This window comes from Cololabis saira, chromosome 19 (genome assembly GCF_033807715.1).
Source record: "Cololabis saira isolate AMF1-May2022 chromosome 19, fColSai1.1, whole genome shotgun sequence".
NCBI classification, from domain to species: Eukaryota; Metazoa; Chordata; class Actinopteri; order Beloniformes; family Belonidae; genus Cololabis; species Cololabis saira.
The window spans coordinates 27,767,210-27,793,694 of NC_084605.1; the positions used below are offsets into that span (position 1 = coordinate 27,767,210).

Sequence of the window (26,485 nt, forward strand, 5' to 3'; positions counted from 1 at the left end):
TGGTTGCTTTCCTCCTTCTCTGAGTTGGCAGGCTGAGGGGAGACCACTTTATATATGTTAAAGCAAGAGAAAATGTGTTTTTCATAATAGCTACCGTTTAATCAACAAAATATTACTGAACTAATATTACTCAGCTTCTTCCCCTCAGCCGCCAGGCTCGTCAATGACTCAGGTTCCCTCCCCCCTCCCGCTCCTTAGTGACAAAAAATAATCAAAAACTGGACTACAATTTATTGTATATGCCTGCACTTTATTTTTGTTTATTCCTTCACTGTGGTGTTGTGTCTGTGATTTATTCATTTATTTATACGTGAAACTATATTCCGAGTGCGCACACTGTTACCAACGTGACAATTTCCTATGTGTTTTACACAAATGGCAAATAAAAGCAATCTGAATCTGAATCTGAATATCACTATATGACATAATGGAAAGCAAAAAAGCTTTTTTCCTGGCCGGCCTTCCAAGTAAGTCACAATTGTTCAATCTCCTCTGATTCTAGGCTCATACTTCCTTGTCCACAGCTGCAAAACTTACCAGCAGATTCTGCAACGACGTTTGGAAATTCTCAGATACATTTTGCATTAAACATTGTTCCTTGGCTGGATTTACTGGGGTCGCCAGACCTTAACGAACTGTCAGTCAGTGGAAATCTACAATATTTACATAGATTTGTTTTTCTCTCACAGAGGAATGATTTATTTCTGTGAATCTGGCAATATTTTTTCAATTAATCGCCTGACACATTAACTTTTACAACCATTTTTCTGAAAACCTTAGGTTGTTGTTTACATCTTGGCATGATTAAAAACAGCAAACAGGCCAAGATCTCAGAGGTTTAAATAAACCAGATTAAACCAGTGTATCCTGTAGGAAGTTGTGACCTTTGGCACCTCATTTAAAAACATAGAATCTAATTTTATTGACATAATGGAGTGATAAACACTAGGGTGTTCATACTTTTTCACATGAGTACATAAAAACCAGTAGAAATCTGAGCCCTCTGGACTCCCACATATGGTAGTGTACAAGCTGCATATTAGACAATGATTGTAGGCCTACGATTAAACATGTTGGTGCACACACTTGCTAAACTTAGATAAAAGATGAGCAGAGAAACTAATAAAAGAACAATTAAAATAAAATAAGTATATTTGGCATTAATATAATCCTTAGCACTACCACGCTCCAACATCCAAGTATAAGCCACATGAATGAAAATACAATCACATACACATGTTTTGGTACCTTTCTATCAAAGAGAGAAAGCCCCACAAGTGTCACCGAAATAACTTGAAACTAACAAAAGTAATAATAATATAATATTATAATAATTATAATATTTGGCTTCAACTTATAAATTAAAACTAAACTAATAAAAAATAAGACATGGCTTTTGAATTGTGACTCAACAGAATGATTTAGAAAACCAAACTAATGAAACCTGACAAAGTGACATGTCGAGTTAATCAGTCTTTTTAAAGGGATAAAAGAAAAAACAGAAAAAGAGAGAACTGTCTTAGTGGATCAGAAGGAACGTTCTAGACAAGGATGTTGAAGTAAAGGCTAGAAAAGCAGCTCCAAGCAGATTGATGTACCTATGACAACAGTTGCAAATTTCATTCAGACGTTTAGGGTCTACAAGACTGAAACCAACCTCCCTGCACATGGATACAAGAGGAAAAGGTATTAGAAAGTAGTAGTAGTAAATATTTATTTCGGTCAATCACAAACAAAAATCAACAAACAAGATAACACAGGTTTTTCCCTGGTCAACATTGTGATTATTTGACCGAAAAGGTCTGGGCTTGAAGCATAAAGCTTATCTTGCCCACCTTTTAACAGAATAGAATATACAAAAAAACAAATGAAGTATCATAAGTCTACACAAAATAATAATAATAATAATAATAATAATAATAATAATAATAATAATAATAATAATAATAATAATAATAATAATAATAATAATAATAATAATAATAATAATAACGATGATGATGATAATAATAATAGTAATAATAATAATAATAATAATAATAATAATAATAATAATAATAATAATAATAATAATAATAATAGCAATAATATAATAATAATAATAATGATAGCTCTGAAAACAGAAAGTGAAAAGATGCTAAGGAAACCGGCAAAACAAATTTAAGTTGTCATTTTATCTCGTGCATGTGTGCATTCTTCTTTGTTTGCTTATTGTGTTTCTATATATGTGTCCATTACCTTTGCTTTGAATAATATCTTGTATGCTTTTATTGAATTTGCTAGTTTAAGGTCATTTTCTAATGAGTTCCAAAGTAATAATGTGAATGGTAATTAAGGAGCCCAGCACAACATCCAAAGAGATTCAAGGTGAACTCCAAGCTCAAAGTGTCGGCACACACCAAACATCACGCACCCCAGGAGGTCTCCACTACTACTCGTACTACTACTAGTCGTAATACTACTACTTGTACTACTACTACTACTACTACTCATACTACTGTCATTTAGCAGACGCTTTTATCCAAAGCGACTTACATCTGAGAGAACAACACCAGCAAGAAATCCCATAGGAGGGTCCAGCTGTAAGAACTGGTCAGACTGCTGTTGGACACAGGTGCTGCCTCCTGGGAGAATGTCCTTCGAACAGATGGGACAAAACTTGAGGTTTTTTTTTTGTTGTTTGTTTTTTAGCCAGTCACATCAGCTCTGTGTTCACAGGTGCCAAAATGAAGCTTTCAAAGGAAAGAAGACTGCAGCTATTGTGAAACACGGAGGAAGCTCGGTAATGTTCTGGAGCTGCTTCTGCTGTGTCTGCCATAGGAGGTCTCCAATCTGTGCAGGATACAATGAAATCCCCAAACCCTCAAGCCACTCTGGAGCGAAATGTCCATTGTCAGAAAGTTTCATTCATAAATCATGTCCTCCACCAGGATAATGACCGAAAACATACAACTAAAAACAGCCAGAAAAAATATGGAACTATTATGAAGTTTCCTATGAACCCTGATCTAAATACTACTGAAAAGAGAGGAAACTCCAAAAATAATGTCTGCAGGTGTACAAGTCTCACTGAGAATTACACAAATGACTTGATTGTAGCAATTGCCTCAAAAGGTTGTACGACAAAATATTAAATTCAGGGTCTATCACTTTTGTCCAGGCCAGCTTCATTTTTTACCCCTAAATGATTCTGTTAAATACTTAAATACAGTCTTTGATATGATGCGTCAATGTTGAATAAATTATTCATTACTTTTTGTCAGTTCCAAGTTATTTCAATTACCATTGTGGGTTTTTCTTTCTTAACTGGATGGATCTCAATAAATGTTCTCATATTTGAATCACTTTGTGTTTTAATTGTGCTATAGAAATAAACGTGCCATTCCTTGCTTATGAGTAGAATGGGGATTTTATTCCTGTCATGGAGGGAGAATTGTGTTATTTATTTAATTTTAATTATAGTCTCTTCTTTACACCCCCTGTATATGTGACCAAGTATTTAAAAAATAAATGGATAACTACACAACTCCTGTAGAAACCCTGCAACTGCCTGATAACAGCAGCAGGTCTAACATCTACTAATGATGCATGTTTGGTTCCTGTTCCTGTAGCTGTTGTATAACACATGTGTTTAATCTCCCCTGAATCTGTGGGAATGTGAACCGGTGAGCAGAAAAGTGAGAAGATGCAACATCCCTGACTAGTAACGAAGTTGGTCGTGGTTGTGTATTTACAAAATCATGGGGGTTTTTAATCATTTCGCTATCAGACATATAACAAATGAAACAAAATCAAAATGTTTCCACTTTCAGTATAAACAAAGCAGCATTGTGAGATACAGTATTTCAGTTGTTCCTGCAAGATCATGCAACAATGAATCTGGAAATGCTGCCGAGCTCGTTTCTGGCATGCAGTTTGACAGCTCATTATAACACACAAACACAAATAGTGTGAGAAAAGAAAGTCTCTTCGCATTTAATGCAAGTGTGGTTTTCATTCAAGCATACCATTTTATGGTGTGCTTAAAAAAAAAAAAGTTACAGAGGTGCAAATAGAAAAACATCTGTGCAAATTAGTTCACTTTCATACCAAACATTTTCAAGATATAAACGTACATCCCGACTCTCTTTTTATGACATCACATTCAAGTTAAAGTGAAACTTCCAAATAAAAATAAATCATGTTCACATTGACTGTTGTTGGTTGAAATTATATGTCAAAGTAAAATAGTTTTTTTAACCTTCGTCTGTTGTTAGGGTTGCCACCGACCCGTTCTTAGGTTTTAAATTCATAAAACTACCACAAAAATGCATTTATTGCATCAAGGCTTTTTGACTTTGTCAGGAACCTTTATTTCAACAAAATAATATCCAACATTTTTTTTTCACTAAATTATAAAATGCTCTGGTTGAAATTGTTACCTTTTACTTTTTTTCCATTTCCTTGAAGTAAATGGGTCGAAATTTACCCATAACACCATAGATGATACTATAGTTAATATTAAAATGAAAAAATAAATGAAACAAATATATTTAAGATATGTGTTCTAATACCTCTCCGTAATAGCCAGGTAACACAACAACCTTTTATTTATCATATGATTCTCTTGAGGCTCATTTGACCAGTTTTTAAAATTGAAATTAAGGGTTATACTGACAAAAAAAGGCCCAGAGTCCAATACCAAAAATATTAAAAACCAATATTTTCATGGATAAGGAAGCCTAACAATGTAACCAAGAGATGAGAAACAAATTGGATGATGGATAATTGCTTTTAGTGTATTTTAGAGATAATTTAAAACACGGGTCAAAACCGACCCGTTAACATCAGAGATGGTAACAGAAAGCTAACACCAGACAAAGGTTAAATCTAACTAAGAAAACAAAGTTAGAGTTCAAATTCCCTGTTTGTGACCAAAAACAATCCACTTTGCAGAGAAGATATAGTTCAAAATTAATAAATATTCATATAGAGGTTAAACACAAGCATTGGACATGTACAATTTTAAAATTCAACCATTTTAATCTGATAAGCTTGTATGTAGTCGTACTACAGAAGATAAAATTATACTTTCGAAAAGTTTTCAAGTGTCTAAACCACTCAAGAAAGAAAAAGAGCATACTTCCTGATAGTTCAAACTTAAAAAAAAAAAGTTTTCAAATAAAGGGAGGAATTTATGAATGATGAGCTTTGCTGTTCAAGACCGAAAAAAAAAATCAAATCAGATGTGGCTTTAGCACGGATTTTTCCGCTAAGAAAGGCGTGTCCACAAAAGCTCAAACAAATGCACTTTAAACAAGCGTGTCCCTAAGGATATTCTTTTCCTCCTCTGTTTATAGTCTGTAATGACTCATCAAACCAGGAGGTTAACAAGGCAATGCGTGGCTGGTCTTATCAGCCTTATCACCCCTCTTGTCTTTACTCATTCCCTGATGTTCTAAGTGTCTTTCTGTTTACCATCAGTTACACCAGGTCACTCATTAGCAGTGAAGTTATTTCAAGTAAAATACAGATATTGGAAAAAATTATCTCAAGTTTTCAGGAGAACCTGGAGAGCCTCTCACACCATAAGTGTCTTGCTGTCCACATATTTGCCGCATTTTTGCTTGATACCGATGCTCCTGGCCTTCCTGCCGGTGCTCTTTCTCAGCGGTAATCTCTTCAGCTTCTCACAGCTGCCTACACTCTCAGATCCCATCTTTAATCCCATTCTCTCTCCCGACTCCTCTTGCTGGCGGTTCTGGATATTGTGGCAGGTGCAGGAGTGATCCGGGCCAAAACGATCCCGCTTTGTGCAAAACCATTTTGTGGAGGAATAGAAAAGCTCTGCAACGCTGGAAATCATTGCTAAAATTCCCACAGCAAAGTAGAAGCAGAGGAAGACTGTTTTCTCCATGGGGCGGGAGGTGAAGCAGTCCACCGTATAGGGGCATGGGAAACGGCTGCATGGAAACTGGGGATTCACCTCGAAGCCGTAAAGCAAATACTGGCCCACAATGAAGCCAGTTTCTGCCAGGATGCGGAAGACTACATTTACAATGTAGAGCCTTTGTAAGTTTTTGTCCTCTCTGTAGTCCTGGCAGCTGCTTTGGCTGGATTTGGAGCGTGTGGCTCTCTTGGCATGATGATGTGAGGCATACATGAGGAACAGCAGCGAAGGCGTAGCGATGAGAACTATGTGAAACACCCAGAATCTGTACTGGGAGATGGGAAAAGCCATGTCATAACACACCTGTTTGCAGCCTGGCTGAAGAGTGTTGCAAGTAAACTCCTCTTGTTCATCGTCAAACAGGTCACTGGCCACGGTTCCAAGGATCAGCATCCGAAACACGAGCATGAGCAAGAGCCAAAAACGTCCAAGCATCGGCGAGTGAGCCTGGAGGTTGTCAAAGAATCCCCCGAGGAAGCCCCATTCAGCCATGGCTGCAGCACTGTCACAACTGCCTTAAGGGAAACTTGAAGATTTCTTCACCTGTCCTCGCAGACAAAAACTGGCTTTGACTAAAAAAGAAACTAAAATGGGTGTCATTATATCCCAGTCATGACTCAACGTGAGACTAAACTAATCTAAAAGTTTAAAGGTGAGTGCAGAGTCTCATGTTGATTGACCTGAAACCAAAGATGAAAGATTGAATCAGAAAAAAATCTGCAACAACAGCAGTTAAAGCATAAAAGACATTAAACATTAACAGTGGATTCTATCTTACTGCTTCAGAAAGTGTGCAAGAAGGAAGATAGTTCCAGCTGACATGCTGCACATCTAAATACAGAGAAAAGCTATTCGCTCACTTTTGATGATGCCGCTGACCTGATGCAGTTGACCACATGACGGGTTCAGTCTGACGCGATTCATCGACCCTCATGAAGAAATGCAAAAAGCCTTAAAATTCTCTTCAGATCCTGGAATATATGTAAGGATCATTGAAATTAAAATTGAAAAAAAAAATAAAGTACAATACTTCCATCCATTCAATTTTAAGTTAATCCCTCCAGTGCTCTCTCCAAATGCCATGCGATTGAAGTTTGTCACGGCTTATAATTGAGAGGGCGGCAACGGCGAAGGAAATTCCTTCTGTCCTAATCTGCATCTCGAGTCTGACACAGAGGCAATGTTTACCCAGGCTAACTCTTGATGAGCATTTCAAAGAGCTTCCTAAATGGCAGGAAAGACCTGTTTTGACTTGTACCAGCCATTTCCCGGGTCATGAGGGATAACATGTGATGCTGTATATATGAAATGTGTTAAAGACCTAACTGACAACCACAGCACGCAACATGGATAACACATCATTATCACATTAAAGTCTGAGCTGTTATTTTTTTTATATCATCAGGGATCATAATTTATTTACAGGCGCCAGATAAGCATCCTAACATGACTATAAAAACAGAGTATAAACGAACAGCTGACACTCCCTCCTTGCTATTCCTGTTTTTGGCCCAGAGGCAGGTTGATCACACAAATGCAGACACAAAAGTTCAATTTAATAACAAATTTTATTTTTTAAAACAGTTACATGAACAGCCATGGAAATATTTACAAGACAAGACAAAACACAAGAGAAAGGATTATAGGCGAAAGAACCTACATGCAATTATTTTCTTTGTCCCATATTCTTTGACAAAGATTGTTTTTTTCCTAAATTGAACAGATTGAACATCCATTTAAGCTGTGAGGGGAAATGCAGTCGTACTTCAGCCAATAGAATCTTTAACTGTATTAATTTCCAAGCGACACCTGGTCTATGACTAAAAGAGCCTGCCCAATCCAGGAACACTCAAATCCTCACTCTCGCACATATTTACAGTTATGACATTTTAAAAATCGCTATCCGAGTCCGAGTCCAGTTTGTAGGCAACAGGTTTCCGAGCACGGAAGGGTTTATCTCGCGCTGCCGCGGCAACAGGAGAAGCTACTTCTTGGTCTGAAATCTGGAAGCTGTCATCCTCGTCCCACTTCTTTACTTTCTACAGAGAGAACATATTTAGATGTTAGAATGTTTTCATGTCTCATTTTACTCAATGTGAAAGTATATAGAGGTCTTCCTTGCAAAGTTCAGTGTATTTACTGACCCTGGCACCGGCCTTTGGTTTGGCCTTCAGGCGTGACATGAGGTTGTCCGAGCTGCTCCCATCATCATCACTACTGGCGGTTGGTTTTCGTTTCAGAACCGGTTTTGCCTTTTCAGCTGGAGCTTTCCTTTCATCCTCCGAATCACTGGAGTCAAACGAAGGGACCTTTTTGGCAGCAGTGTTAGATGCAGGTTTGGGCTTAGAGAGCGCATCCAAGATAGAGGGCTGCTTCGCATCTGGGTGAGACACAAATTGTAAAAATAAAGATGCGATTACGACTTTTATAAAAATCACATATCCAGGTGTGTCATGCATATAGAGAAAAAACAATGTGAGAAAAGAGTTCATTGTAATGACCAAAACACTTCAGAGATATTGCATCCTGACTTCTGTAACTGAAAAGAATAATTTGGTTAATACCTGCTGCCTTTTTCTTGGATGCCGCTGGTTTCTTGGCGGGAGCAGCCTTCTTGGCGGGAGCAGCCTTCTTGGGAGCAGGCTCTTTGGTTTTACGTTGAGCTGGAGCCTTGGGTGGAGGCACCTCATCGTCAGACTGCGCTGTAAAAATCCAAAAAGATTCAAAGATTACCCTCAGAGCTTTGGCTTGCCATTAAATCAAGCTTGCAACACTGCTTCCCACTGAAAATACTTACAACTTGAATTTGTTTTGGTTTGTTTCACTGTTGTTCTGCTCTTTGCTGGATTTTTCCTGCACAGAAATTTCAAACTTCAAGGTAAGCCAAAGAAAGGAGAGAAAAAAAGTGGAAAACCCCACCATATGAATGCATTTTTATTTATTTTTGTCCCCACTCACTTGGGCTCAGGAGCTTTGGGAGGTGGAGCTGGAGAGTCGTCTTCGCTCTCTGACAAGACGCAGGCATCTGGGGAAAAGCTTGTATCCTCATCATCACTGATGGGAGATTTCCGTTTTGGAGCACTTGTCTTTCCACAGTCATCAAAGTCCTCTTCACTGTCAGACATACTGTACTTCACTGTCGCTAAAATGATGTAGAACAGAATAGCAAGATTTAGGAATGTGGTTATTTAAGCAAGTGTTTTAAAACAAAAACAAGTCACTAAATGAGCTACACGCAGAACCAAAATAGCAGTTACAATGAGCTGGGGATAAGCAAGCGATAAGAGCTAATCAAGATTCAGGAAGCAGTTCATTTTACAATCTGTGTAAGAAACAACCGGACGACCGATCCAACAGATAAGGGAATAGCTTAACTGATACACCTATTAGTAGAGATAGTGTTGCGCGTCATCCAGCAGAATCACCTTTAGTTTTACGTTCGACGCGATCCCTGGGAGCAACCACTTCCTCTGCCTCCATTTCTCCGTCAGACGCGCTCTCAGATTCATTGTCTGACCACGGATTCTTCTTCGGCTTCTTAGCAGCGGGCTTGAACTGAAGAGTGGTCTGCCTACCAGGCTTTGAAACTGTTGAAAAGAAGAGTCTTGTATCATCTTTGATTTAAAGTCAGTTGCTTTACTAATCCTACCATCTCACTTATCACACAGGAGAAAACTATTTCTCATGACTGATGACCAGGCGCTGACACACATGTTTGCACCCATCTTAGGATAAGCACTTGTGAATGATGGAGCACTTTTTTGTACTTGGGAAGTCAAAATGACTGATCATAACCACACAACAGCATATAAGTCAATTCAATTTTATTTGTATAGCGTCTAATACAACAGAAGTTGTCTCTAGACGCTTTCCAGAGACCAGAACATAAACCCCCGAGCAATTATTACATAAACAATGGCAGGTAAAAACTCCACTAGTGGGAGAAAAACCTTAAGCAAAACAGTGGCAAGAAAAACTCCCCTTTAGGAGGAAGAAACCTTGAGCAGGACCAGGCTCATAAGGGGGGACCGTCCTGCCGGAGGCCAGACTGGGGGTCGGGGACGTCAACAGCAGACCCAAATAACAACTTGCTTGTTTGTTTTTACCTTCTTTTTTTTTTTTTTTTCTTTTCAATACCTGACTAGGGCTGTTCGATTTTGCCCAAAAATAAAATCTCGATTTTTTTCTCTCAAAATCCGATTTTCGATTACGATTATTTTGTGAATTGACAAAAGGCAAAGAAATGATTTAAAATATGCTGTTTTTTTATTGAACATTTGCAAGTTTTTTGCAAGGAAAACGAGCCGGTCTACCGCATCTGGCTTGAGGGATGCCCGGTGGCATGTTACAACGCCTCCTCCTACACTAAAGAGCCTCTCCCATGGGGCACTTGTCGCAGGTGTTGAGAGGTATTTCCATCAATCATTAATATGGTATCAATCATTAATATGTGTGCAGACAAGGTGTAAAAAAAAATAAAAAAAATAATCGATTTTACGATTTTCACGTTTTAACATCGTTCTATTTACATAATCGCGATTACGATTTAAAATCGATTAATCGAACAGCCCAATACCTGACTATTAATTCAGTGTAACAAAGTTCTTCCTTCAGGTACCAAGTCGTCCACTAATTATTGATGAACCTCCTAATTATTTATTCTAACTAAATGTTTTCAAGTTCTTTTCAGTGAAAAACCATCACATCAAGCTTTAAAACGGCTGGGGCGTAACTACACTTTGTTTGATGCAGTGTTGCAGGATTTGGTCCTGCCTCTCCTCTGCCTTTGCCAACGACATTCCCCCTGTAGGTCTGCATGATATTGGTGGCTTCTGAAGTAGACATAATGCACATTTTACAGGGACCGAAGCCGTGTTTCAAGCAGGGGCAGAGGGGGTTCAATACTGTTCAATAATGATAATGTTACAGACCACAGATCTGTTGCTATAACTAATTAGGACTAATGAAAGTGCTTTTATTGTAATGTAAGGGATTGTGTATTCTCCATGCTGTGAGTATGTCTGTTGCCATTTCATGAAGGGGAGGAGAAGTGCACATTATTTTCATTTTCTGCTTCATTTGCATCAACGGCCAGACACTACAATCCAAAGGACATGGCTCTGCTTATTTTTCCCTTACTCATTCTCCGTACAGATGTTGAGTAGACATAATGCATATTTTACTTCTCTGGCAGGGCTTTGAAGCTACTAAGGCAGATAAACATACGACTTCTAAATAATGGGACATTCTGTTCAAAGAGAATTAGAGCTAGTAAGGCAAGTTCTTTCCCACCTTTGTCTTTTGCCTGAGTTTTAGTTTTTTTCCCCAGTCGAGCGACAAGACCAGTGTCCTCCATCTGCGCTGAATTCTCTGCATTCTCCATCTGCGCTGAATTCTCTGCTTCGTCGCTAAACTCCATCTTCATCACAATATTTTCATTCTGGATTGACAAATGAAAGGTCAAAGGAAAAACATGTCACGTTAGTTTCTGGCCTCTTGTTACGATTGAGATTAAAAATAAAACAACAAGGCAGCATTTGATGTAGTGGTATTTGTTTAATTACAAATGAAAAATGTATACCTTGACTTTTTTGCCTCTCTTGCCTTCTCCTTTCTTAAGATCAGCCTTTTTGGTAGCTTCCGCTTTCATTGCGCTGGTGACACGTGGAATAACCCGGCGGCCCTGCGGTGTAGGCATCGTCTCCTGCTTCACTTTCACTGCTTTGCCTTTCCCCGTTTTTTTCACAGGCATGGTATCCTCCTCCTTTTCTTTTGCCTCAAGGCGCTACACACAAAGATCAGAAAAAAAAAAAAAAAAAAAGGAATCAGAAATAAGATTCTGCAGGGCATCTGACAAGATGTAAAGCACAAACAGCTGACAGAGACGAGGCCAGTACCTCCAGTTCCTCAGAGAAAGCAGCAAGGTCTTCCCTCCACATTTCTGAAGGAGTCTTTTTCTTCAGGTTGTTCAGCTCTGTCATCTAGAGAGTAGCAGTTTCATCAAAAAAGACGTAATGCAGAATAGTTCACATTTTACATGCTCAAGCTTCAAGGATAATACTTAAAATTGAATTTTATAGTGAAAGTTTTACCTTAGCATCCCTCTGTTTGCACAGCTCCTCCTTCTTCTCCTTGGTCAAGAACCACATGGGCATGCTCAGCAGGTAGTTGTAGTCGGGCCCACTGTTGTCCTCCTTCTCTTCTCCTTCCTCCTCCTCAGTCTCCATCTCCTCTATATTCTAAAGGAACAAACACAGGTAGTAAATCAGCAGCGATTCATCTTAGTGTTTAATCTAAAAATGAATCAATAAAAACATCTAACCTTCTCTTGAGACTGTTTCCAAGCTTTGACTGGGTCAGAGTCATAACCCATCTCCTGGAGCATACGTATCAGTTCCTTTTTGGGCTTGTTCTCTACAAGCAGATAAGACAGTATTAATTATTTTGATCAAAGACGACTGAAAAGCTACAGCTTATATAGTAATTCAAGCTGGACCATGATTACTTAATGACAAATAGAAACGAGCAACTAACCAATAACCAAAGTGCCCTCAATTTTCTCCAGGATGAAGCGGGCCTGGTTTGAGAGTTTAGCACTCTCTGCCCCCAGCAGACCTGCCAGCCAGGCCTTCCTCAGCACGTAGTACTTCATCCTCAACTCAAAGAAGTCCTTGAGGATCTCTTGCACTGACTCATACTTTTTCAAGCTGCCCACATGGTCAAACAGGACCTAAAAAGCAAGAGTTTAACAACAAAAATAGATCTGTCAGACTTACTTTGATCTGATTTAATAAGACATCCATCTCTTGTGCAAGTGGGCACGTGTGGCATCCATTACCATAGAATTGCAGGTCAGAGTGCTCTGCAGTTTGAAAACTTTATGGAGGCCAGCGGCTTCAGCCTCCCTCAGCTTTTCCTCCGTCATCTTGACCACGAAGCGCACCGTTGCGTCAGTGTGATAGTCCTTGTAGTCGGTAATCAGAGGAGGAACTTTCTCTGTGCCATTCAGCATAGGTTCCAGCACATTCTCCTTGTAGGACTGGATAACAGAAAACAGTGTGAAGAGACAGAAGTAGGGTTGCAAAATTCCGGGAATTTTCAAAGTCGGAAACTTTCCATGGGAATTAACGGGAATATATGGGAATTAACGGGAATAAATAAGAAATTTACAGAATTGAAGGTTGGCCCTTAACAGGGAACTTAAATACAGTTGGGGGAAATATATTGTAGCATAGTCTTGGCTAAAACAACCAGATTTAATGCAAGTACACTCCTCAATCACATGCACACAGCACATTGCTTACTGCAGGGCTATTGAGGCCACGCCCCCTACAGGCACTGTGCATTCCTCCATCACATGCACAGGTGATTTCTTGAAGCCTGGAGGCCACACATTTGAGCTCAAAGCACAAGACTATTGAAGCCACACATTTGAGCCCACGGACTATATAAAGTCAAGTTTTGATAATATTATGGGGTAAATATATTTGATCTATAATGGTATTAATGTTTAACTTGCAAATATTAAATTAAAATGTATTAACACAGTAGCTAGCTAGCTGGTAAGTTAGGTGCTAAATGAAAGCTATTTTTCATTTCATTGACCATTTAAGAGGCCCGCTTTTTATGGTGGTAGCTACCTCAAATTTGATGCTGTTTTTTCTGACTCCAGCAAGACAGTTTTCTGTAACCATTCAAGAATTTATACATCAATTGTCAAATATTTTGAAGACCATTCCAGTTGTTGTTGGGGTCATTTTACTTTTTGATTGGGTGGGGGAGTGGGGTGAGTTAGTATTTACTCAACATTCATGTTTTTTTTGTTCATTAAAATAATTGTTCATACAAGAATAAAAACTAAAGTTCTACTCAAATAAATCTGTTGAAATGTCATGTTTTTGTATTATCTTGCATGGATATCTGCTTATGACAAAATAAATATTTACATTTATGTTTGGATATGATACATTTTGTTTAAATTACCCCCAATTTCCAGTTAATTCCCATAAATTCCCATAAATTCCCAATAATTCCCATAATTCCCATAGAAAGTTTCCAATTTGGAATATTTCCAAAATTCCCCAGCTTAACTTCCCATGGAAAGTTTCCGGAAATTTACCGGACATTTTCCACCCCTTTGCAACCCTAGACAGAAGCAATTAAAATAAACTAAAAAAAGGTCAAATGAAATAAGCTCATCTAATTTGAGGCACTTTTGTGTTATTACGGTAAACAGTGCCACAGTTAAATCGTGTCTTGAACATGTCCCTTCTAGAGAAAACAAGGCTTCCACCACTAACCTGTGTCCAGGTTTTGACAGGCAATTCAGAGATCTCAATGGTGGTGGAGTCAATGATGGCCACCTCTCCGCAGTTCAAATACTGGTTGTCCATAACCTGGTCAAGTGTACCTTTGAAGGATTTGTAGCTTGGAAGCTGAGGAAAAAAAACAAACACACGTAAAGTGCATTCATTATCTACGTTATCAACAACAACAAACAAGAGAACAGATTCCAGAAGACATAACATGTCCTCACCATGTGCAGAGGTTCCTCGCCATTGAGCATACGGTGGATGTTGTTGACAACCTCACGTATGTCATAGTTGGGAATCTTGCTGGCCCAGCCTGTGCCAATACCTTCGCCACCGTTTACCAACAGAGTGGGGATGATAGGCATGTACCACTCTGGCTCCACACGCTGATTGTCATCGTAGTTGTACTTGAGCAAGTTGTCATCCACCGCAGGGAAAACAAGACGGGCCAAGGGACTAAAGGTACAGAGAGATAGGGTTAGTTTGAAGCAAAATCACAGAGTTGCTCTGCCTTAAAACGATCAATGGGAGCATGAGGCCTGTGGCGCATGGCATGGCATGGCGTGTGTTTACTGACCTGAGCATGGTGAAGATGTATCGAGGGCTGGCAGAGTCCTTTCCACCGTGCAACCTGGTTCCAAACTGTCCAAGAGGCTGTAGCAGGTTCATGTTGTTGCTTCCCACAAAGTTCTGGGCTAAGCCAACAATCGTCATCATCAGAGAGATCTGAAAATCAAAATCAAATCCATATGGTCAAATGTGGAAGGTAAGCACCTCAAAATAAACAGTAGGTGGTGTCATTTCTCCACACTTGTGCCATCATGAATTTATATAAAAATTATCTAAATAATTATACACACATAAGTAGTACAAGCATTTCAATGTATGTCACAATAGTGACATACATTGAAATGCTATGATATAAAATATTATAAAAAAGTATTTTTAATTGTCCTCCAAATACCCATTTGTTTTGAAATATTAATTTCACTTTCTTAACAGACTTATTCAACTATTGTGGTGCATTCATGAATCTGATCTTGATCAGGATGATGGTGTATTAAAGAGACGAGTCATATTTAAACCCTCCCATCATCAGTATTGTGAGCTCACTGACAAATCTGATCATTCAAGGCATCTGACCTCGCCGTGATGGTAAGCCGACATCTCGGCCACTGAACCAGCCAGTTGGGCCACCTTCACCTCCCGCTTGTCATTCCTCTTGAAGCAACAGAACAGCACCTTCCGCTGGCCTGGTTTCAAACCTAATACACACAGAATACAGACATTGGACCAGCTCCTCCACATTTAGGTTGAACTCGTTGTTGGTGATCATAATCATTTCACGCACCATCTACCAAGCAGGGAATGGACCTCTCATTGTCGGAGTTGGAGAAAAGTACAAGCTCCTTGTTGACAAAGTCATTGTAGGACAGAGACGTGGTCGACTGACCATACAGGTAATCCTGTCAACAGGCAGAAAAAGCATGTGGTGAAATTTAACTGAAAAAAGCAATAAAAACATGTGAAACTCACAACTCTTTGGGGCATTACCTCAGGAAGGTTGTGCTCCCTGCGCTGGCGCCGGTCAACCATGAAGTTGGTGAGCCACTCCTTTCGTTCTTCCACTTTCTTCTTGCTAAAGGCCTAACCGAAATGAAAACAGATTTCAAAATCAAATACTCAAACTACAAGTTATATCCTGGTTAGAGAATCAGAAGATTACTCCCAAACAGATGAGCAACATCTTACCAGGGTGATAGCTTCATCATCAGCAGGTCCCGAATACTTGAACGGGATGCGGTGTTTCGCCATATCACAGAAGTACTCCTTGGCTTCCTGCGATGTGCTGGTCCCCAAACCTGGATGGACAAAGACCACAAAGGACGAGACAACAGCAGCAATTTTAAAAATAAATTATGTTCGCGACAGTCATGACATTGACCAGGTATGATGGCATGCTTACTTGTCTGCTTTACTACCACACAGGGGTTTGTAACAAACCTTTGTAGTATTTGACTTTCCAAGATTTGTGGTTAGACTGTTTTTCCTTCCATGCATTGAATTCAGGGATACTGTAGAAAGAGATCTGCGTTTTCTTGAAAGATGCCTAAAGAAAAAGGGTATAAAATGTCACCTGTGTGGTAATCTTACTTTTCAAGATAATAGTCAACAGGAAATGCATTAAAACCAACGTTTGAATAATTGTAAGCTTTTTTCACAAAATGTTGGAATTGTGGTGAAAATAAACGAATTACTTACACTTTTGGGCCAGTATAAAATAGGAATATCTTAGTGTTTTCTTTTTAAGCCCCAGGTTAAAAGCTACTGGCCAATAAACCCCACAGTGCTTTGAAACTGTGGGGCTGCTGGTCCTTGAGCATCACGTCTAAACTCCAGGCAGACCAATACTGGGTTTCTGAGGGATTTTTTTATAAGTAGGGCAGCCCAGGGCCGATAAATGATGGTTTATTTTTCATTGCAAATTATATCACTACATTCCCTTATTGGCTCCCTTTTAAGCATTTAAAAATAAATAAAATTTAAAAAAGCAGATCATGACACATAATCTTCTTAGCCTAATGGAAAGTAAACACATTTCCTCTGAGTTTTAACCTTGCAGGCAGAGCAGAGGTGGAACAGGCCTTTTCTTTTGGCTTCTCTCTCTTAAAGTACATTTTTCTATCAAACAAATTAAATACATGATTTTGGAAGACAAGCATTTAGACATTAATTCATCCCCCACTCAGTCCTGACAGTATTTTCCCTCTTCCATGTTACTAAAAACACACTGGAATCCACCAGCAAGTATCCTGCGTTTAACAACAGAGGGTTACTCACAGATGCCACATATTCTCAGGCATTGGCTGATTATTAAATGGCCAATCATCAGATTAACAAACCAATTAATTAATAGATTTTTACTCAAAACCTTCCTCCGATACACTGCTGTAATCGATCCAGAGGTTGAAATCAAAGCAATTTATGTTAAAGTCTTGATGTCAGATAAGCTACAAAGTGGTTAGTTGTGTGTTCATTTATCTCTGGGTAGTTTATACACCAGATGGCGATCTTGTCACAAATCTGGGAACCATACTGTATTTTCAAAGTTTAGATCTCTACTGGGGATGTAAATCAGTTCTGTTTCACGTTTGTTTGACTTTTAATCAAGTCATATACTTAAAGTATTTCATCAAAGTTACAAATTATTGAATTCAAAACAAGATTTTTAATTTAACGAGTGTACCTTGATGATGGGGGTGATGAACTCCTCCAGGAAGTTGTGGCGGAGCAATGACGGCCAGTTGTGATGGATGAAGTTGATCACCAAACCCTTGATGTGGGAGCCATCTTGATCCTACCACAACAACAGCAACACAGTCTCGTTGATCAACAATTAAACTCCTAAAGTGGTGGATGTTATAAATGTAGAAGTGCACCTATAGGGACGGGGATCAATGTACACTGTGAAATATTAGGATACTAAGAGATCTCAAAATAATAGTAAGATGCTGTAAATACGTTTGAAAAAAATAAAAATAATCAACAAATCTCATAAAAATAAAAGAGGAAATACTGATGAGCCAGTATCTTTGTGAAAATGATTGAGGCCTTGGACGGTGCAAATACCACCGTCTGCTGGCCCTGAAGCTCCTCCATCAGATTACAGTTAGGCTGAGAGAAATCAAGGACAATATACACAGCTCTTGTTCCTTTTAAAGCTAAGATGAAGCTCTCAGGAGGTAGATTTTCCTTTCTTTTACTGTCTCCTGACACTCATTTGTACTCTTCTCATCTGTGCCTGACAACACAAAGTACGGTAATATGATTTGTGTCTGCATTTATCCACTGTGCTCTAAATGAGATGAGCAACGGCTGTAAATTTCGTCCTCCATTCCATTCAGCCAAGACACACAACAGCAAAAGAGCTAGAACCCCCTGGACAGCATGAATAGTAATATCTTAATGTCATAGAAACAGCAAATATGGGGAGGGGGGGGGGGGGGGGGGGGGGTGTAATTAAATGAAAATAACATATCTGAGACAAAAGGTAAAGACAAAATAAAGATACCTGATCTGTCATGATCATGATCTTGCCGTAACGCAGGCTTTTGAGGGATTCTGGGTCGCTGTAGTTCTTTTTGTACTGAAGACCAAGGATCTTGATGATGTTATTGATTTCAGCATTTTCCATAATCTGAGGAGGAAAGTAATGCAAGTTATCCTGTTAGGCAAATAATTCATTACCGATGGATGATACTTAATATCGTCTTCTGGACCCAAAGGTTATTCTGGTGCTTGAAGCTACTTTTGGATTTATCATCATCATCCAAAGAAAATTGTTACATTACAAATGTACCTACAGTGGGGAGAACAAGTATTTGATACACTGCCAATTTTGCAGGTTTTCCCACTTGAAAAGCACGTAGAAGTCTGTAATTTTTATCATAGGTACTCTTAATTTTTTTTTTAGATTCTGTCACTCACAGTTGAAGAGTACCTATGATAAAAATTACAGACTTCTACATGCTTTTCAAGTGGGAAAACCTGCAAAAATCAGCAGTGTATCAAATACTTGTTCTCCCCACTGTATGTGACCCTTCTGACACTTTCCACACACAAATCAGCAGTACTAGTGAGCACAAGTCTGATGCACTGGAGCCAAACCTGTTTGTGTGTTGCCTCCCGAACGTTGAGCATTTTCCCCCTGAGAGGGAACACACCATAACGATCTCTTCCGACCACTCCCAGGCCAGACACAGCAAGTGTCTTGGCCGAGTCTCCCTCAGTGAGGATCAGCGTGCAGCCGATGGAGTTCTTCCCACCTGCCAGAAAGCATGTTAAGTACCGGATGACTGCAGCTCATCAGCGTTTCCATTACATTAGAGTGGATTAAAAATGAAAGTGAAAGGCGGTGCGGCATACATTACCTGCATCATTAGCATCATCCAGTTTTGGCACACCTTTGATTTTCGTGTGCTTCACAGCTGAGCATTTCTTGTTGAGCTGAGCCTGAGCCTTGAACTTCACCCAATTCATGATGCTATCCACAATCCCACAAGATGTGGCCTGTGAGTGCCAGAGGATGAGGAGCAGTTACAAAAAGCTCAATGATCATCACATAACTGCCTGTTGTAATGAAAATATTTTTCCCCCTCATGATCACCTGTTTAAAGAACTTGTCACTGAGGGAACAAGTGGAGCCAAAGCTCTTATGTTGAAGTGTCATGTTTTCTTTGGTCTGAGAGTCAAATGTAGGGTTCTCAATCAGAGAATTGACAAACAGCCACATGTGGTTCTTCACCTATGCAGAGATGGAGCATATGTTAGCTTATATAATATAGTATGATTTAGACAAATCAGTTCCGTTGCACTTAATAAGTAGGAAAAAAATACAAACAAGAACTAAGTTGGAATGAGCTGACTTTACCTGGAAAGGCTTGACAGTCACGCCAGCTTTGTTCTTCTTTTTCACCACTTCGATGAGTTTGCCAACCACTTGGTCAGTTACATAGTCGATGTGCCTGCCGCCCTGAGATCGAAAGAGGAACACAAGATCCCATTTATACAATGATAAATCTTAATCACAGTGACACACAATGGCTGGGAGAGCAGCCAAACGTGTACGGTACTTAGGCACCAAAAAGCCTGATAATGCTTTATACGTACTCTAAAATGTACATTCTAGAATGACAGAAGTTATAATTTGCACGGCATTCCAATAAGCTACTTAAAATTCTAAATTGGTCATTTGGAGGTCACACCCTGTGGTCGTTCATTCCCTTTGTTCATTAATTAGGCACTCCATTATAAAATAAGCACTAATAATCTAATGAAATAAATAAGCACTAATAATCTAATGAAATAAATAAGCACTAATAATCTAATAAAATGAGAAATCACCTTGGTCGTGGCAATACTGTTGACAAAGCTGACTTGCTGGAAACCTTTCTCGCTCAAAGTGAGGCAGACCTCCCAGCGCTCGTTGACAATTTCATGGACCACAGTGAGGGGACCTCCCAGTTCGTCCACCTTATCCTTCAGATACATGTCCACGTAGCTACGGAATCCTGAAACCTGGAACGCAAGAGCAATATTTAACACATAAATACTGTTGAATCTTAACCCAGACTAAAAGTGTATGCAGCAAAGAGCAGAGATAATGCATTTACAGTATCAGAAGTTCCATTGTTGCGTTACATTTTATATTCCTGCTGTTACTCTAACTTGATTTCTTCAACTACACAACAACAACGTTGATAAAACGGCATTTAGTCTTTATTTCTAGCAGCTGTCACACAATCTCATTCTGAGACCCAAAGTATTCATTTTTGGCTATATTAAAAATAATCCTTTTGAACAAATAAGTACTGAAGAGGTCAAATACCATCCTTATACCATCCTTATACAAGTGTGAGACAGAGCGTGTTGGAACTTACAGGGAGCTTCTTGCCGTTGAAAAACACCTTAAGACCCTTACTGGCCCCGGCAATATCGTAGGCCCTCTTTGTCATCAGAGCAACAGTATCTTTGTCCAGGATGCTCATCTTAAACTTGGCCAGATCTGGCCTAAAAGTAATGCAAGTGTATTCCTCTCCATCAAAGGGCTTGATGCCCACATCCCCTGCTCTGCCCATGTTGTCATACCAAGTCTGTGGAAAACATGGACGTACTGTTAAACAGCATTTCACCACATTTACAGAAGGATCAATCTGATTTATCCTTCTCCCTACCTGCTTGAACGTCTTTTTGGACTCTTTACAGGAAGTCTGTACAGTGAATTTTGTACTGAAGATATTGCACAGCTTAGCACCATATCCGTTACGTCCACCTAAAGAGAAAGAATAAATGTTGATTAACTTAAGTTTGTTTAGGAAAAACAATGTTTGGCCTTTCTTTCAACTACATTAGAAATAATCCAGTATATTAATTCATTTATCACAATTACTGATTATATCTGACTATTAGATGTTAAAATTAAAACTTGGGTTGAAATAAACTAAGGTACTTGCGTTGTAATCAAAAGTAAACCGCCAGCCTTACCAGTGACTTTCTTCTGGTCATCATCATAGTTACTGGAAGTGAGGAGCTGTCCAAAGATGAGGGCAGGCACATAGACCTTCTCCACCTTGTGCTCCACCACAGGAATTCCTTTTCCATTATTCCATACAATGATGGTGTTGTTTTCACTAAGAAAACACACATGTATCAGCATATACTGCTTTACAATTGGAAGAGATTTTTAGATGGTCACTTATTACTTACACATCAATGCTGACTTTGATGCACGACATGCTCTTGTCCCTCTGCTTATTGTCAGCTGCATTTACTATTTAGATAATATAAAAAAAAGGCTCCGGTGAAGAGAACACTCTAAAAGATAATCATTATTAAGTACTTAAAATTATGAAAGCTATTAACTCACCAAGAATCTCATCAAAAATCTTGTAAAGCCCAGGCACAAATGTTACATCACGGCAATTAATTCCAATACCCTCATCATACACCCACATTTGCTGAAGAAAGAAGAAAAGTAGTGATACAGAGATTTGCTTCATGCTGGTTTAAAGGGAAAAACTAAAATCTTAGCAAACCCTTGTGAAACCCAATCAAATTATAACCACATGGTCAGTCATTTCTTACTTGGGTGACAGGCTCTACAGAGCCGATGTAGGAGTCTGGTCTGAGCAATATGTGCTCCAACTGCGTCTTCTTTTGATAGATCCTCTCCACCGACATACGCTTAGGATCTTTCTTTGTCTTTTCCACCGGCTTGTTTTCTAAAAAGGCCTGGTGGAAATGGTGCAAGGTTATCTTGTGATTTACAGTGTCAGTCAACACAGGATTTATATGCATGCAATAAATCACAACATATGCAGACCGGGTCCAAACAGCTTTACACTGCTCTAATTACCACCCACTCACTTTTAATGAAAACAAAGCACAACATCGAGTGGCTTTGGAATAAGGAAAATTATTAATTGTGAAAAATGTAATTTATCAGTGCAGTTTTCAAAACAGCCTGAAGTAGTCACTGATATTTCAGAAGGATGCTCCACATGCACTGTGTGTTTGGACCAGATTAAAGTTTAGCAAGCGATTTTGTATTTTTAGTTCATATTAAATTTCATTTTCATCATGATCTACTTTCACATTTCCAAACGGAATTCCTATTTATGGTTTAAAATGTTAATGTCATTGCCCCTTTGATTTTGGGCAGTTGCATTACAATGTAACTTTGTCACATGTCCTTTGTAGTTGATTTGGGCGTAGATTAATCATAGCCAAGAAAAAGCTCCGACTTAAGCTAAATATATAGGCTTGGTATTAGACCAGAAAATATTGATTTAAACCGATAGAGAAACATAAAACTGCGTGAAACTGTGCCATGTATCTGGAAAGAGGTTAGTTACGTTTATGAGAGGGGCATCGTTCATATTTTTATTTTTTACCATGCATTGTGCTTCATTAAAAGCGCGTACTTTCGTGCTGCAAAATCCTTATTGGTCATAACATTACTGTTATATATGCTATCTAATGTTAATCGGTGCAAGGAACTTTTACTCAGTAATATCCGGCCAAGCGTTAGCGGTTTACAACCACAAACAGCAAAAATCATGTTACCTTCAACGGTTCCGCCATTCTTCTTGTATATGCTGCTCACAAATCGTACAAACTATGTTTAAAAACGAATTACAAAAGTCCCAACCAGATTTAACAATAACTAAAACGTCTTTGCTGCCGACTGCCTCGTCAGGAAATAGCGGTTTGATTTCAAACTTAGGTGAAACGGCTCCCGCCAGCGAACTGACCAATCAGAAGACGGATCACTGAAACTTCCCTCCAATGAGAACCGCGTTTCCTCGAGAAAGGAACCAATGGTTGACAGGAGCAACAAAGTAGGTCCGCCCACATGATTTCTCACGGCCAATCCCCATCCAGCAGTTCAACAGGCAATTCGTGCCTTAATCAGAATCAGAATCAGAAATCAGAATCAGAAAGGGGGTTTATTGCCAAGTTTGTTGACACACACAAGGAATTTGTTGTGGTGATTGGTGCAATACAGTAAAAGTAAAAATAAAAATAAAAATATAAAAGCAAACAAGTATATGGAGATAAAATAAGAGATAGAATAAAGTAAACTAAAATGTATAAACAGAAATAAACAGAAATGTTTGAAATGATATGAATCTTTACAAAAAGTGACGTAGGATGACAGATGACAGATAAAATGTATAAACAGAAATGTACAATATAGACAGAAATGTACAATATGGGGTTTTTAAAGTGTCGGATGTGAGTCTGTACAAATGTTACGGGGTTGGAATATTTACGTAGAGTGGGATGGGGGGGCAGTCCGTACTAGTCGGGGGGGAGGGGGGATCGGGGCCTTGTTGACGGCCTTGTTAAATACGTGATATAAAGTGAAAAGAAGAAAATCTTCACTATTCTATTCAAAACTTTGCAGTTTTGATGAGTCTTAATGTGTGTAAAAACAAGGACTCTTTGTGGTCATTTCATCACACTTATTATGACATCCTTTGTATGTTCTTAGGATAAAAATTACCATTGTCTATTTATTTATTTACATTGTGTTATTTAGCTTTAACTTGGTCTATACTTGTGTACCTTCTGTACCATCTTTGGTCATTCACACTGTAAATACCACATGCATTTTCATAATAATGTTATTTAAAAAAGTGTAGATCAAATGCATTGTAGATCAAACTGCATTCACATTCCCCAGTTCCATCCCCCCTCCCCAGCAGGGGCTGGAGCCTCTCCACCACTTCACACCCCAGAGGCCCCATCCTCCACCCCCCACACCACTGCGACGCCCCTCTCTATCCTGGAGAGGGGCGTTAATAAAATATTCAAAAAACTGAACCCCTGCAAAGCAGCAGGACCGGACTCTGTCTCCCCATCCACCCTGAAGCACTGTGCCGATCAGCTGTCTCCAGTGTTCACGGACATCTTTAACACCTCCCTGGAGACATGCCATGTGCCAGCCTGCTTCAAAACCTCCACCATCATACCTGTCCCCAAAAAAGGACCACAGGACTTAACGACTATAGACCCGTCGCCCTGACCTCTGTGGTCATGAAGTCTTTTGAGCACCTTGTGCTGCCATACCTCAAAAAAATCACCGACCCACTACTGGATCCCCTGCAGTTCGCCTACAGAGCCAACAGGTCTGTAGACGATGCCGTACACATGGCCCTGCACTTCATCCTCCAGCACCTGGACTCCACAGGAACCTACGCCAGGATCCTGTTCGTGGACTTCAGCTCTGCTTTCAATACCATCATCCCATCTCTGCTCCAGGACAAGCTCTCCCAGCTGAACGTGCCTGACTCCACCTGCAGGTGGATCACTGACTTCCTGTCTGACAGGAAGCAGTGGGTGAATCTGGGGAAACATGTCTCTGACCCTCGGACCATCAGCACCGGATCCCCTCAAGGCTGCGTTCTCTCTCCTCTACTCTTCTCCCTGTACACAATCAGCTGCACCTCCAGTCATCAGTCTGTCAAGCTCCTGAAGTTTGCGGACGACACCACCCTCATTGGACTCATCTCTGATGGTGATGAGTCCGCCTACAGGTGGGAGGTGGACCAGCTGGTGACCTGGTGCGGTCAGAACAACCTAGAGCTCAACGCTCTAAAGACAGTGGAGATGATAGTGGACTACAGGAGGAACGCAGCCCCACCTGCCCCCCTCACCCTGTTTATCCTCTAGAATCTAGATTACATCACTAGCACAGATTTTCATTGTGTTCCTCATACATTGCTTTCTATGCAAATTAGACAGGCAGGAAGTTGTGGGGAAATTGAAATTACCCTTCACAGTAGGAAATGAGTACAGATGATGGATTAACATAGTAATGCTATTCATTTTCTACAACCAATAGTAATGCACAACGAAAGATTATTTTATGATTATGGTGATTATGATAAAACCATATGGCCTACATTTTGGCTTAGACCATTCATCACCCATTTATTGTTTTTCTGAGGTCTATTCATTTACTCTATTCCCAATTTAAAATTTCCAGAAAAACATTTCCAGCGTGATCAGTTAACAAGTAGAAAATGGCAGTTTTTCTTAATAGCATATTGCCTTTTTTTACTTATCATATTTACTGAGATAAGAGGAACCATGAAACCCTCAGCTGTGTGATAGTTTCAGGATTTCAAAATCATAATAGCAGTAAACATATTTCCAATAAATTTCGAACTTGTCTTGAATTTGTACTAACCTTGCAAAGTCTGAAAAAAAAATCATTTCCAAAGAGGCTAACAAAAAATGAGAGAAAAAGAAATGTTACAATGAAAAAGGCAAAGATACAGACATATTTCATTATGTAATGTTTGAACCATTGTCTAGTTGGAATTCTGAATGCAGAAAAACCAAGTTGTCCCCGTCTCTTTCTTGCTCTGCCTCGTTACTTACCCAAAGTGTATATTTTGCTTTGCTCTGTCAATATCTTCTTTCCCTATGTCTCCTTTCTTCATTTCTTCCAATCATTCTGTCACACACAAACAAACACTACATTCACGCATGATGACTACCTAAAAGCTGTTCAGCTGTTAATAGGTTTATTTCCCCAGAGAATCGCTGTTATATTTTCATGATAGCCTTGAGCTGATGTATTTTTCAGCTGTGTGCTGTATAAAGCTTTGCTTGACTTACTGCTGTTTTCTGCTCAGGTAAAAGATTCAAAAGTTTGGTATTTTTAGGAAACAGCACAGAGAAAAAGTAGGAATGTATCCAATACTGAGCAAACATCTTTTATAGATATATGTGCCTCTGGCCCAGTGGCTTTCAGTCAATGGAAAAGAAGTAACCCGATTTATCTACCTGATCCACCATTCTTATCTGGCTTCCTCTGCCGTGTTGCCCACTCATCTGACCTTGACATAGTTGGATGATACAGCAGCTTGACATGAACTTCCACTGACAGGTGGAGTGAATTCACACAGGTACACCCGCAAGTGCACACAAAATCTTTAATTCTATACCTAGCTCCAGAAAAAGGAAAAAAAACTATTTATATTCTTTAAGAAAAATGAATAAATGTGCTAGAGGGTCTCATCCTTTCTTTGCACATTAGTACTGGATGTGATAACAGAATGTTTTTTTTAATTCCTCTTTACTTGAAAAAGAGAGATAAATTCAGCTCAAGATGCTCAAAACAGAGATGGACTGTGGATAAGTGCAGAAGACGATCCATCATTTCACCACA

The 26,485-nt window shown here is 39.3% G+C and overlaps 2 protein-coding genes across 3 annotated transcripts; both read right to left on the reverse strand.

Moving 5' to 3' along the window:
• Nucleotides 1-3,722: 3,722 nt before the first annotated feature.
• LOC133419608 (gap junction delta-3 protein-like) lies at nucleotides 3,723-6,996 on the reverse strand. 2 transcript variants are annotated; one of them, XM_061708874.1, is made up of 2 exons: nucleotides 6,809-6,996; nucleotides 3,723-6,609 (listed from the first exon to the last, which is right to left on the reverse strand). In XM_061708874.1, exon 2 carries the CDS (start codon nucleotides 6,419-6,421, stop codon nucleotides 5,561-5,563), a length of 861 nt encoding a protein of 286 aa, XP_061564858.1. In that variant the 5' UTR covers nucleotides 6,422-6,609; nucleotides 6,809-6,996; the 3' UTR covers nucleotides 3,723-5,560. The 2 variants fall into 2 exon arrangements, with proteins under 2 accessions (XP_061564858.1, XP_061564856.1); XM_061708872.1 differs by having other exon boundaries at nucleotides 6,790-6,996.
• Nucleotides 6,997-7,478: 482 nt separating this feature from the next.
• On the reverse strand, nucleotides 7,479-23,020 carry top2a (DNA topoisomerase II alpha). The gene is made up of 35 exons (XM_061708790.1): nucleotides 22,867-23,020; nucleotides 21,886-22,032; nucleotides 21,668-21,758; nucleotides 21,508-21,571; nucleotides 21,286-21,431; nucleotides 20,976-21,073; nucleotides 20,682-20,894; nucleotides 20,146-20,319; nucleotides 19,673-19,774; nucleotides 19,409-19,546; nucleotides 19,173-19,311; nucleotides 18,910-19,067; nucleotides 18,314-18,439; nucleotides 17,489-17,599; nucleotides 16,246-16,351; nucleotides 15,994-16,103; nucleotides 15,796-15,888; nucleotides 15,593-15,707; nucleotides 15,385-15,506; nucleotides 14,819-14,967; nucleotides 14,466-14,697; nucleotides 14,230-14,364; nucleotides 12,768-12,968; nucleotides 12,464-12,659; nucleotides 12,252-12,343; nucleotides 12,022-12,168; nucleotides 11,827-11,910; nucleotides 11,511-11,714; nucleotides 11,222-11,369; nucleotides 9,355-9,516; nucleotides 8,888-9,071; nucleotides 8,727-8,782; nucleotides 8,494-8,631; nucleotides 8,074-8,309; nucleotides 7,479-7,968 (listed from the first exon to the last, which is right to left on the reverse strand). Exons 1-35 carry the CDS (start codon nucleotides 22,882-22,884, stop codon nucleotides 7,819-7,821), a joined length of 4,785 nt encoding a protein of 1,594 aa, XP_061564774.1. The 5' UTR covers nucleotides 22,885-23,020; the 3' UTR covers nucleotides 7,479-7,818.
• Nucleotides 23,021-26,485: the final 3,465 nt, after the last annotated feature.